General features: G+C 41.9%; 1 protein-coding gene across 1 annotated transcript; it reads right to left on the bottom strand.

Moving 5' to 3' along the window:
• Positions 1–4,890: 4,890 nt before the first annotated feature.
• Positions 4,891–12,452, bottom strand: enam (enamelin; the record flags this gene model as incomplete). The annotated part of the gene is made up of 7 exons (XM_079498573.1): positions 4,891–5,910; positions 6,895–6,963; positions 8,001–8,024; positions 9,448–9,483; positions 10,172–10,243; positions 10,431–10,454; positions 12,396–12,452. The coding sequence occupies 7 exons, from the start codon at positions 12,450–12,452 to the stop codon at positions 5,497–5,499; spliced, it is 696 nt and encodes a 231-aa protein (XP_079354699.1). The 3' UTR covers positions 4,891–5,496.
• Positions 12,453–12,852: the final 400 nt, after the last annotated feature.

The raw sequence follows: 12,852 nt of genomic DNA, 5'->3' as shown, positions 1-12,852 counted from the left end.
TCATTGTTCAACTCTAGTAGGTTGTCTTCTAGGTCAGTGGTTTTCATTGTTCAACTCTAGTAGGTTGTCTTGGTCAGTGGTTTTCATTGTTCAACTCTAGTAGGTTGTCTTGGTCAGTGGTTTTCATTGTTAAACTCTAGTAGGTTGTCTAGGTCAGTGGTTTTCATTGTTCAACTCTAGTAGGTTGTCTAGGTCAGTGGTTTTCATTGTTCAACTCTAGTAGGTTGTCTAGGTCAGTGGTTTTCATTGTTCAACTCTAGTAGGTTGTCTAGGTCAGTGGTTTTCATTGTTCAACTCTAGTAGGTTGTCTTCTAGGTCAGTGGTTTTCATTGTTCAACTCTAGTAGGTTGTCTTGGTCAGTGGTTTTCATTGTTAAACTCTAGTAGGTTGTCTTGGTCAGTGGTTTTCATTGTTAAACTCTAGTAGGTTGTCTAGGTCAGTGGTTTTCATTGTTCAACTCTAGTAGGTTGTCTAGGTCAGTGGTTTTCATTGTTCAACTCTAGTAGGTTGTCTTCTAGGTCAGTGGTTTTAATGTTCAACTCTAGTAGGTTGTCTTCTAGGTCAGTGGTTTTCATTGTTCAACTCTAGTAGGTTGTCTTCTAGGTCAGTGGTTTTCATTGTTCAACTCTAGTAGGTTGTCTTCTAGGTCAGTGGTTTTCATTGTTCAACTCTAGTAGGTTGTCTTCTAGGTCAGTGGTTTTCATTGTTCAACTCTAGTAGGTTGTCTTCTAGGTCAGTGGTTTTCATTGTTCAACTCTAGTAGGTTGTCTTCTAGGTCAGTGGTTTTAATGTTCAACTCTAGTAGGTTGTCTTCTAGGTCAGTGGTTTTCATTGTTCAACTCTAGTAGGTTGTCTTGGTCAGTGGTTTTCATTGTTCAACTCTAGTAGGTTGTCTAGGTCAGTGGTTTTCATTGTTCAACTCTAGTAGGTTGTCTTCTAGGTCAGTGGTTTTCATTGTTCAACTCTAGTAGGTTGTCTAGGTCAGTGGTTTTCATTGTTCAACTCCAGTAGGTTGTCTTGGTCAGTGGTTTTCATTGTTCAACTCCAGTAGGTTGTCTTGGTCAGTGGTTTTCATTGTTCAACTCTAGTAGGTTGTCTTCTAGGTCAGTGGTTTTCATTGTTCAACTCTAGTAGGTTGTCTAGGTCAGTGGTTTTCATTGTTCAACTCTAGTAGGTTGTCTAGGTCAGTGGTTTTCATTGTTCAACTCTAGTAGGTTGTCTAGGTCAGTGGTTTTCATTGTTCAACTCTAGTAGGTTGTCTAGGTCAGTGGTTTTCATTGTTCAACTCTAGTAGGTTGTCTTCTAGGTCAGTGGTTTTCACAGTAGCGACATCCCTGCACACACGTGGACATTTCTAATTCTCAAGGCACGCAGCTGTGTTTACAAGGAAAAATAGCCAATCAAAAAGCTTCATGACCGACAAGCTTGTGAAGCTTGTAGATCTGCTACAGTACTTTTATGGCATTTTTGTACTATTTTGAAAATGTTATACAAAAGACAATTTAAAAAAAAATACATAATAAGATTAATACATTGTCTCCTATATCTTCTAAATTGCAGTATTGGTACTTTTTTCCACCACTGGCTAAATGTCATCAAATGGTCGTTCCGTGGCTCAAATGGCTGAAAGAATAATGGACCTTGATCTGAAAAGGGTTGAAAACCACTTGCTCACATGTCTTGGGTGTCTGGGGCCGACTGCGGTGCAATTCGAGGTGGAGCGGTAAGGCGAGGACGGCGCCTTGAAGACGCCATGGTGGCAGCAGAGCAGCAGAATAGCCTATATACCAAACAACAATATAGTAAACATATTGGTAAATGTTGCATTTATATATAGCATGCCTTTATCCAAGGCGCTTTTCATATTTGTGCATTACATTCACCCGTATGCATATACACCTTTACATAGATTGTGCATTGCATTCACCCATTCACACACACATTCATACACCTTTAGATTGTGCATTACATTATCCATTCACACACCGATGGCGGCGGAAACCATGCAAGGCACCAACATTCACACAGGGAGCAAATAGGGGGTTCAGCGTTTTGCTCAAGGACCCTTCGACACGGCCCAGGCGGTGGCGTAACCGTCTGGGCACCCGACTGGTAATCCAGTCGCAGTGTGCCGCGGGTTCGACTCCCGAGCCCGACACGGCCTTTACTGCATGTCTTCCCCCATCTCTCTCCCGTTTCCTGTCAGCCTACTGTCTGTCCCTTCAAAAACCAATAAAAGGCGTAAGCCGCAAAAAATATCTTTAAAAAAAAAGGACCCTTCGACACTAGCTCTGGGGGAGCCCGGGATCGAACTGGGAACCTCACAGAAAGTTCCCATAATGACTATTGTTCTACCGGCCACTCTACCCCTGAGCCACTGCCCGCCTCATGAGTACAGACAGCACAAAATGTGCCCCCAGAGGGTGTGTTATCACAGCGTGAAATGCACTGTACGGTACAATTCATATTAATACGATCAATATTAAAGCATGACCATTCTTCTCGCCTCAGAAGCATTCCCTGTACTAATTCATGTTTGTGTCACATTCAAACACATGAATAAACATGCCACTCTAACAGTGAGCCAGCGAAGTATAAGAATGCACTCAGGCTTATCCAATCAAACTTACCGTCACCCCGGGTTAATTCACTGTACGGTCCATACTCCTAGAGGATAGAGGATATTTGGCTGTAACTACTATTTGGTGTCTATTTTCCATGTTCCAAAATATCTTCTTCTAAATCCTAAACTTATATTAAAATGCCGCTAACATGAAGTAAAATGGAGCCTATATCGCTGGTAGCTACGCCCGCATGCAGAGAGCCTTGGTGACCCTGAAAGGGATTTGGGGATTAGTGAACAATGCAAGAGAGGGAGAGAGGGTCACTCATCCTCCTTAGACAGTAGACAGTATAAGGTCTGCTCACTCATAACAGGCAACGTACGACGTCTCTACAGCAACATAGACATTAGGATGCAGGCCTGTTTCACTCATTAACCCATTTTGGACTGAGGCCAGATGTCAGTGGGTCCTCAAACTATGAGCCTCAAAATGATATGTAATTGGCCCGCCGACCTACATCTGAAAATACGTTGTTCCAGGAACCTCCCAGAAGCACAGATAATTATTATGAGTTAAAAAACGTTTGCTGTGAACAAATAATGTAAGACAAAGACTTTTTCAAAAATAGCAGATCTACAAACTCGTAGCGCGGCACTCGGTGCCACGCTACGATTGTAGATCTGCTATTTCAAAATAAATGGTTAAAATGTTTAAAGGCTATAAGGTAATTAACACAGGCGCGTTCCAGTCCTCAATGGATTAATCATTCAGTTCAAGGTTTGATGTCATTGTTTTAATGACAGCAGACCTGCAGGTTATGCGTAAATGCAAAATTAATTTGCATCTGCTTGCTATAATGAATGCGGTCTACTATATATCTCAGAAATGCCACCGCAAAATTAATTGACTAATGCGGTTGACCTGTTCCTACGAATAATTATTCATTTGATTGGTGTTTTATTAGCATGAGCACCAATACGATATACCTCCTCCTGGGGAATTTGTAGGACAATAAGAGATTTAGTAGACGTGCAAACCCAGCTTTATTACTGCTAGCCCCCCGCACCCCTCACCCCCCCACACACACACGCACGCGCGCAGACGCACGCACGCAAGCGCACACACACACTGCCATCCTGCTCACTCAGCACTCTGTATCATCCACTTGTGATCCTATTAGAGACAGCCATGCTGACGCGATGCCACTTTCACTGCTGATCTGAGGTCGAGCAGACATGTTTGCTAACAGTGGCTAATCATCCAGAGAGTGAAGGGAAATCTGATCCTGGGTCAGTCTTTAGTGGTGATAGTACGTATATATGTACACAGTAGCAAGCGGTAGTCTTGTACAGACATCCATTGGATCAGATTCAGTGCCCTGTTGGCCGTGTGATTATAGGGTGACCACTGACCACATGTCCAAACTGTTCTTTTTAGGGACAGAAGTATCGCTTGTGTGGGACAAGCGATACTTGGGGGGGAGGGGGGGGGGGGGAGTTTCAGGGTTGCTATTAAATGCGTTGATGTCATATTCGACCATTATAGGCCTAATATTGCCTCGTTTTGGGCGTCTCACGTTTTGTTTTAAAGTGATCATTTTGGTCATGGGTGGTATTGCCGACTTGGTAGCCTAGGGGAGAGGTTCCCAGACCTTTTCATGTCAAGGACCCCCAAATTGACACTAATTAGCCAGCGGACCCCCCATTTGAAAAGATATGCCGAGGACCCTGATAAGAGTTTTTTAAGTTTTTTACGGCTCTAGCAGAGATTCTCAACCCGTTTAATTTCAAGGACCCCCCAGTTTGACATGCATTAGTCTACGGACCCCCATTTAACCCATTTTGACCTGAGATCAGATTCTAAAAATGTGTTCTACATCCTGACAGTTTTCTGAAAAAGCTATGTTTCTATGTCAGTGGTTCTTTCTATGTCAGTGGCGCGCTATGAGCTTGTAGATCTGCTATTTTTCAATAGCTAAAGCATAACATAATACTAACACCAAAAGGGGTTCCCGCCCAAAATGGGATCTCTAGGACACCAATTTATATTGTATAAAATCAATGTTAATTTAACTCTGAGAGTGTACAAATTTGGTTCCATGTGTACACTCTCAAAGTTACAGACGCATAAGGGTCCATTTGGTTCAAAACTATAATTTAGCTGTAGGGATCTCCCTGGAACTCCCTCAAGGACCACTGGGAACCACTGGCCATTTGTTTTGCTGAAGCATAAATTCTAGATATTGGAAATTTTTCTTTTTTTCTTAGTTTACATACATGGATGTATGATCAGTCAAAGAAAGGAAGCTTTATGACAAGCTTTATTTTGTATTGTAATTTTTTTTATTAAAGATAGAAAAGCGTATACAGAAAACAAACAAACAAACATTGTGATTGCACAGAGCTACTGTTACTGGTGTATTCTCTCAAAGAGCATATCACAGAAACTACAGTTCATTATATTACAGCAATTGAAACATCCCAGTCCCTGTTCAACACAACCACTGAGCAACTGTCGCCTATTAGACGCCCGTCTAAAATGGGTCATAAATGGTCTAAAAAAAGAACGTTTTCTTTAGCTGTCTAAGCTTAGCCTAGACGTTGATTAGCTGTTTTTAAAACGTCCATATATAGACCGTCTATATCTGTTGAAACGACGTGGTTGTTTTCAACGTCTAATCCGAGCCTAGACCACTAATTATCTTTCAGACCAGTTATAACCCATTTTTAGACGTATATTTTAGACCGTCTAATAGCCTGGAAAAATGCTCAGAGGGGAAACCATAAGTCCTTTCCGTAATTTGTGCTTTTTTTCCTGAACACTATATACCGCATGTTTCCATCTATAGGACTTTTGGCCTGGAGGGAGGAACGGTTAATCGGAACCGGTATACGTTTTTCAAAAATGACCACACGGTGTCAACGACAAAGCTTTAGGGAGCGGCCGGGTCTGCGGCCACGTCCACGAGGATGGCGTCCACCTCGACGACGGCCACGGGAGCGGCCGCGATGTCAGCAGGGGCAGCAGCCACATCGACGGGGACCTCTGGGGCCACATCGGCTGCAGCGGGGGCCACATCGACGGCAGCGACCTCAGCTACGGCAGGCTCAATGGCAGCCAGTGCGGGGTCGGCTACAGCGGGGTCGGCCGCGGCTTCGGCTACAGCGGGGTCGGCCGCGGGGTCGACCGCTGCCTCCGCTCCTTCGGCTACAGCGGGTTCGGCCTCCGCCTCCGCTCCTTCGGCTACAGCGGGTTCGGCCTCCGCCTCCGCCTCCTCGGCTCCCGCGGCATCCTCGCCGACCTCGTCAGAGTTTAGCGGGGCCGCGGCGTTACCGTAGAATCCAGGCTGTTGTTGTTGTTGTTGCACACAAGAAAAACAAGGAATTATGAGATATAAGTCATATTATCACCAGCTGCAGAATTACTTTGCCTGGGTTAGTTTACGTTCTAATCGGTGTTGTTTTCGTCGACTAAAACTATGACGAGAAATGCTCGTCGACTACCTTTTTCCACTGACTACGTGAAAACTAAGCTATGATGACTAAAACTAAGACTAAATATACTGACGATTTTGTCAACAAATAAAAACTAGACCAAAATGTTAGGGAGGGACTAGTGGACAAGAGATCCAGTATAAGTCATTTTACACTTGGTTGCATGCTGAAAATAACTGATCTACAAGCTTGTAGATCTGCTATTTTCAGCAACTGTAAAACCAGTCATTACGACGACATCAAGACCCGCCAAAAAACATTTTAGTCGACTAAATCAACGGTAGATTTAGTCGACTAAAATCATATGATATTTAGTAGACTAAAACTATAGACTAACACATTACACATTACAGGTGACTAAAATGTGACTATGAGCTATACTCAAGAGACTATGACTAAAACTAAAATCAAAAGGTGCCGCCAAAAACAACACTGATTCTACATCCCTTGGTGTTTCATTAGTGCGAGGTGACGTCAAAAAATAATGGACCCGTTGGGCCGTTCAGACGATGGGTTGCTTGCTGTCCCATTGGCTTAGAGGTATAGCCTAGAGACGAGGCAGCCAATCAGGACTACAGGTCGTCGAAGCCACTTACCCGATAGAAAATAGACCAGCTGTGCTTCACAGCAGCCGGTAAAAACATTAACGAGGATGTTATACGGCCACGCGTGATGTACACAGTCGACTAGTCAACTAGTCAACTAGTAAAAATGACTAGAAGTGAATGCCCTATCGCTCAAGCCCCCTTTGATGTCTATAGTGTTCCTGTGCCTGACGTAACGTTAGTATACAGTATGGATGGATACTATAACTCAAATAATGAAAAGTGACTCACCGCTGCCTCTTCATCAGATCCATCTCCAGCAGGCATGGGAGGAGGAGGAGGAGGAGGGGGGAGGTGTACCTGTTACAGCATAATGCAAGAGAGAACGGATAGGATTTAGCGGAAACGCCTTGTTTACCCGTTTAACCCATTTAGATCTGACGTCGAAATAAATAAAAGGCCTTCTGAAAGAATATATATATATTCAAAGATTTGTGCCACATTTTCACGATTTTTCAAAAATAGCAGACCTACAAGCTCGTAGCACGCCACACTTGTAGATCTGCTATTTTTCAAGAGCTGAATAATGCTTAGTTAAAACACCAAAACGGGTTCCCGTCCTGAATCTAGATCTGAATTTAGATCTGAGGCCGATTTAAAAAAAAAAAAGGTTTCTTTTAGCTTGTAGCTTGTAGTTCTGCTATTATAACACAATGCTTTAAACACCAAAAGGGGTTCCCGCCCAAAAATATAATGGTAAATATATTCAGTGCCGTCTCTACAGGGGGGCATTGGGGGGCATTGCCCCCCCAGATTGGATTTTGTGCCCCTCCAGTCCAGATTGGCCAGTAGTACCCTACCCTACCAATATTTTAATGTTTTACAAATGTTAAATCTACAAGTTCTTCATGATTATTGTAAATATATACATGTTCAAATTAATTGAATAATTAATAGAAATACAAGGTAATATAATGCATGCAGAAGACATTATAATGATCAACATAGTTGTATTTATTTGTGTGTTGTTGGTGCTGCTGCATAATTGTAACCTACTTGTAGCCTTTTTCAAGCATCACTTTGTTAATAGGTGACTATTTGTTATACATAGGGGGGTTTGAAAAAAAGTGCCCCCTTTGGGAAAAAAAAGTACGCGCCCCTGCTGATTAGTGCCTGGAGACGGCACTGAATATATGGTACCCACTTAAAACCCACATGGGCAACCCAGGTGAGAACCATCTGGTACCCGCTGACATTTCTATATGGGTCCCATATGGTTATCCCACCTGGCTCCCACATAGGTAGCCCACCTCTAAACCACATGGGACCCTCATCGGCGTGCTGGCTGGGATATTTACCAGTAGTACTAGTAATAATTATAATATTGTAATATTTACCATTGGTGGAGCGGCTGGTGCACCCTGTGGACAAACAACATAGCCAGCGAATGAATAATTACAGTAATTACAGTATTATTATGCTATTTCATTCCTTTTGGATATTAAACCAGATTTGACTTAAGAGCCTGCCATCCAGTAGCCTCCAGCTTTTCACCAGAGGAGAGAATAACCACATGTATTTAGTTTTGTTTTAATCCAAAATGAAATAAATATCAGAGCTGAAATTGACATGTACTGTAAATATGAAATAAATGCATAAAACATGTCGCTAGGTGTAATGTTAGAGACCACAGAAGTGAACCTTTCAAGCCTGTTTTCTGTTTCTCTGCGAGACTCTATATAAGCCATGTTATCTCCGAAACCGGCGGGTCAAACTGAACAACCAATATGTCAATTTGAAGCTATGATTGCCTGATTTCATATGACGTGAAAAAAGCGAGGGAAAAAAAATCCAATGGCATGCAGTCCCTCAGTAGTCAACTTGCCAGAATGTGAACCATAGGCATGTTGAGTACACCAACGTTTTATGTTAGAAATGTTGAGTATAGGGTTCCAAATTCCAACGAGTGTTTTTGTTTTTGCAAAACTAATGCTTGGAATGGATTCAGCATGCATGAAAACTCCCCTAGTTTGACACGTCACATGCTACATAAAGCATGATGACATTTTGAATTGTTTGCCTTGTATAGGTTGTTAATGGTATATGGTCACATATTATGCCAATTATCTAAATCACACCTGTGTGAACTGAGTGGTGCAAATCCCCCCCCCCCCCCCCCCCCCCCCTCTCTCTCTCTCATTAGCAGGCAACAGTGCAATACTCTCTGTCTCTGTTTCTGGCACAACAGCGCCACTACTGGTACTCATGAGTCACACACAAACATAGGTTAACACGAGTCACAGAGTCACAGACATTGCTGTTCCTTGGAGTGGTTGCACCACTCAAAAATTGCTCAACATATGCAAGTTAGCATCCGGCAGTTTCTACATGCTGCATGGGTCCCCATACTCAACATTTCTAACATAAAACCTTGGTGTATACTCAGCATGCCTGTGTTCACAATAGGGCTCTATGGGCTGGCAAGTAGACTACAGTCAAATTTGGTCACTATCAGGGTTTTAACCCATTTTGGGCGGGGAACCCCTTTTTGTGTTTTAAACATTGTTATGCTTTAGCTATTGGAAAATAGCAGATCTACAAGCTCATATCTTTCAATATATATTCTTTCAGAGCGAACGTTTTAACTCAAATCTTCGCTTCTGAGAGGTTCCCCATGGAACAACATATTTTCAGATGGGGGTCGGTGGCCGATTACATATATTGAGCACCACTGATACAGATTTTTTTTGTTTTTTTTTAGAAAATTGTCATGATTTAGAAGACATTTTTTAAATGTCAGGCCTAAATGGGTTAACAAGGGGGGGGGGGGGGGCAGATACTCACACCAGCTGCGGGGAGGAATGGGTTGCCAGCTGCTCCCTAAACAACCAAAGCATGATACCAGAATATGTGTTATCATCTACAAACGTCTGTGCTGTACGTATAGTATCATTGCATTGTTTATATATACTCTTATCTTAATTGGTATTTCTGTTCGAAAGCTGTGGAATGGTGAATGTGAATATGTAATACAATGTAATAAGGTTAGGCATTAATAAGCTACAAGCTTCTGCCTTTACCTTTTCGATCACGTATGAATGAATATATATGAATATAAATGAATGAATGAATGAATGAATGAATGAATGGTTTATTTCTAACTTTTTTCATATATATATATATGTATATATATATATATATATATATATATATATTAGGGATGTGCCGACATTTTGACCGATATCGATATCCGGCTGTTTGGCCGATACCCTAAAATTGGCAAGTCAGATTTAACTTAAATACCTTTATATTTAATATTGTGAGCTTGTAGATCTGTTCAAGCTGTTACTTTGGGCTTGTTTATCTGACTGATTAATCAGACCGATTAATGAATCGGTCTGATTGATTAATCAAACTGATGCTGATTAATCTAAAAACAACTAAAACCGGCCGATACTGATGTGATTCATCGTATTTCTGTACTGTACTGTACTGTACTGTACTGTACTGTACTGTACTGTACTGTACTGTACTGTACTGTACTGTACTGTACTGTACTGTAACTGACCTGCTGCTGCTGCTGGTAGAGTCGGTACAGCTCCATCCACCTCAGGGCTTCATTAGCGTGTGCTGCGACCTGCTGGGGAAACAAACACCAGACAAAACAGAATAACTCCAGACATGCAATTAAAGCTAATCGTCGTCTCTTTCACACGGAACATATCATGCCCTCGATGACATGACTAAAAACATGACAGAACATGCCATGGTGTATAGCGCCGGCCGGGTTGTAAAGAGCATATAGGCAAAACAGAACTCCCCCTTACCTCATTGCTTCCACTGTCCTGGGCCTGCAAGGAAAAAGACAAGTGGGGAAAGTATAAGTGGGAGGCATTGCAATGTTGTTGATTTTAGCTTAGATATAGTATTGATTTAGTAGCTTAACCCAATTAGGCCGGATCTCAAAATTTTAAAAAAAAATCTTCTAAATCCTCCAGTTTTCTGAAATAAATATTTTCACGATTTTTCAAAAATAGCAGACCTACAAGCTCATAGCGCGCCACTCGGTGGCGCGCTATGATCTTGTAGATCTACTATTTTTCAATAGCTAAATTATAACATAATGTTTAAAACACCAAAAGGGGTTCCCGCCCCAAAATGGGTTAATGCCTATAATTCAAAATGTATTCTCTTTTTTTTATGTCCAACGTATTTGTATTTCAGTTCATACAGTTAACATAATATATAACTAAATGCAATAAAAATGTTACTTTTCAGGATTCTAATTCAAAAATAGCAGATCTACAAGCTCAAAAACGTGTCGCACTGTGACGCGTTTTGAGCTTGTGGATCTGCAATGTGGCTCCCTGGAATGAGTTTGGAAATATAGTGGCCCTCTCCTTCATCAAAGTTGCCCACCCCTCTCCAAAAATGTTGCATAGCTAGCTATCTTAATAGCTAGCTATGCACGCATAAAGTGAGTGGCAAATCGAGTGGCAAATCGAGTGGCAAAGTGAGTTTAACGTTGTTTAATGCATGCAGAGAGGACTTTTCTGTTTGGATGTATAGGCTGTCAATTTACAATTTACAAATTAGGAGACGCTCTTAATCCAGAGCGACTTACATTAGGCAAGAACAAAAGTATGGGAATACATCACATATATAAAATGCATTTATCAAGAAACATGCGTAAGCTAAGAACGTAACTATAACATATCTATATAATGACACTATACATATCAACTATACATATATACTATACTATGCTATACTATGATGTGCTATGACTACATACAATGCAATTATTGTGCTGTCTACATGACATGCTATAAGTCTGTTTCAAATGCTATCTAAGTCTAAAAAGTGCTATCTAAGGGGGTAGGATAAGTGATATGGGCCATGATGGAGTCTGAAAAGGTGGCCGGTGTCAAGGCCAGGAAGTCGTTTTTTTTTTTGCCACTCAGTAGGCGTTCCCGCATAACTTCCGGCTATGATGATAATTATGTCACATGCATATACCCTCTATAGTGGGGAGGAGCTGACCACAGGAGAAAAACTGGGAATAGGGGAAGGGAGAGGTCGCACAGCTGTGGTCATTTTTTTTTTTAAAGTAGAGGGCTTTTTTGCATTGTGGCTGCGAGCTGTGCGACCTCTCCCTTCCTTTTTTTTCTAATTAGCTATCTTAAAATAACTTTAAAAAACAGTCTACGTGCTTTAAAAAAAAACCCTTTAAAAATCAGTCTCACTACTTTAAAGATGACCTGTGGTCATCGTTAAAGTAGAGGGTTTTTTGTGTGCGACCTCTCCCTTCCTTTTTGTCCTAGCTAGCTATATCTTAAAATATCTTTAAGAACAGTCTTGAGATAACGATGTGGTAATTAACCCATTTAGACCTGAGACCGGATTCTACAAAATGCCAAAATGACAGTTTTCTGAAAAACCCCAATGTTTCTATGTCAGTCGTTCTCAAACATTTTCATGTCAAGGACCCCCAGAAATATATGTAATTGGCCTCCGACCCCCATCTGCAAATACGTTGTTCCAGGGACCCCCTCCCCCCCCCCCAGAAGCAAACATTTGAGTTAAAAAAACGCTCTGAAAGAATATATATTCAAAGATTTGCACTATTTATTTTCACGATTTTTCAAAAAATAGCAGACCTACAAGCTCGTAGCTTGCAGATCTACAAGCTAGGAGCTTGTAGATCTGCTATTTTTCAATAGCTTTAAAACACCGAAAGGGGTTCCCGCCCGAAACGGGTTAAAAGATTAAAACTATAATGTTAGACTTACAGGGGCGGCCAGAGTAGTGCTCAGCAGGCACATCAAAAACACCACAGGCGTCATCATGATTCCTGCAGGACGATTAATGAGGAGGGAGAGAGAGAGAGAGAGAGAGAGAGAGAGAGAGAGAGAGAGAGAGAGAGAGAGAGAGAGAGAGGGAGAGACAGAGAGACAGAGACAGAGAGAGAGAGAGAGAGAGAGACAGAGACAGAGACAGAGACAGAGAGAGAGAGAGACAGAGAGAGAGACAGAGAGAGAGAGAGAGAGACAGAGACAGAGACAGAGACAGAGAGAGAGAGAGAGAGAGAGAGAGAGAGAGAGAGAGAGAGAGACAGAGACAGAGAGAGAGAGAGAGACAGAGACAGAGACAGAGAGAGAGAGAGAGAGACAGAGAGAGAGAGAGAGAGAGAGAGAGAGAGAGAGAGAGACAGAGACAGAGACAGAGACAGAGACAGAGACAGAGACA

This window comes from Electrona antarctica, assembly GCF_951216825.1.
Source record: "Electrona antarctica genome assembly, chromosome: 4".
NCBI lineage: Eukaryota > Metazoa > Chordata > Actinopteri > Myctophiformes > Myctophidae > Electrona > Electrona antarctica.
This window is presented reverse-complemented; position numbering and strand designations above follow the sequence as displayed.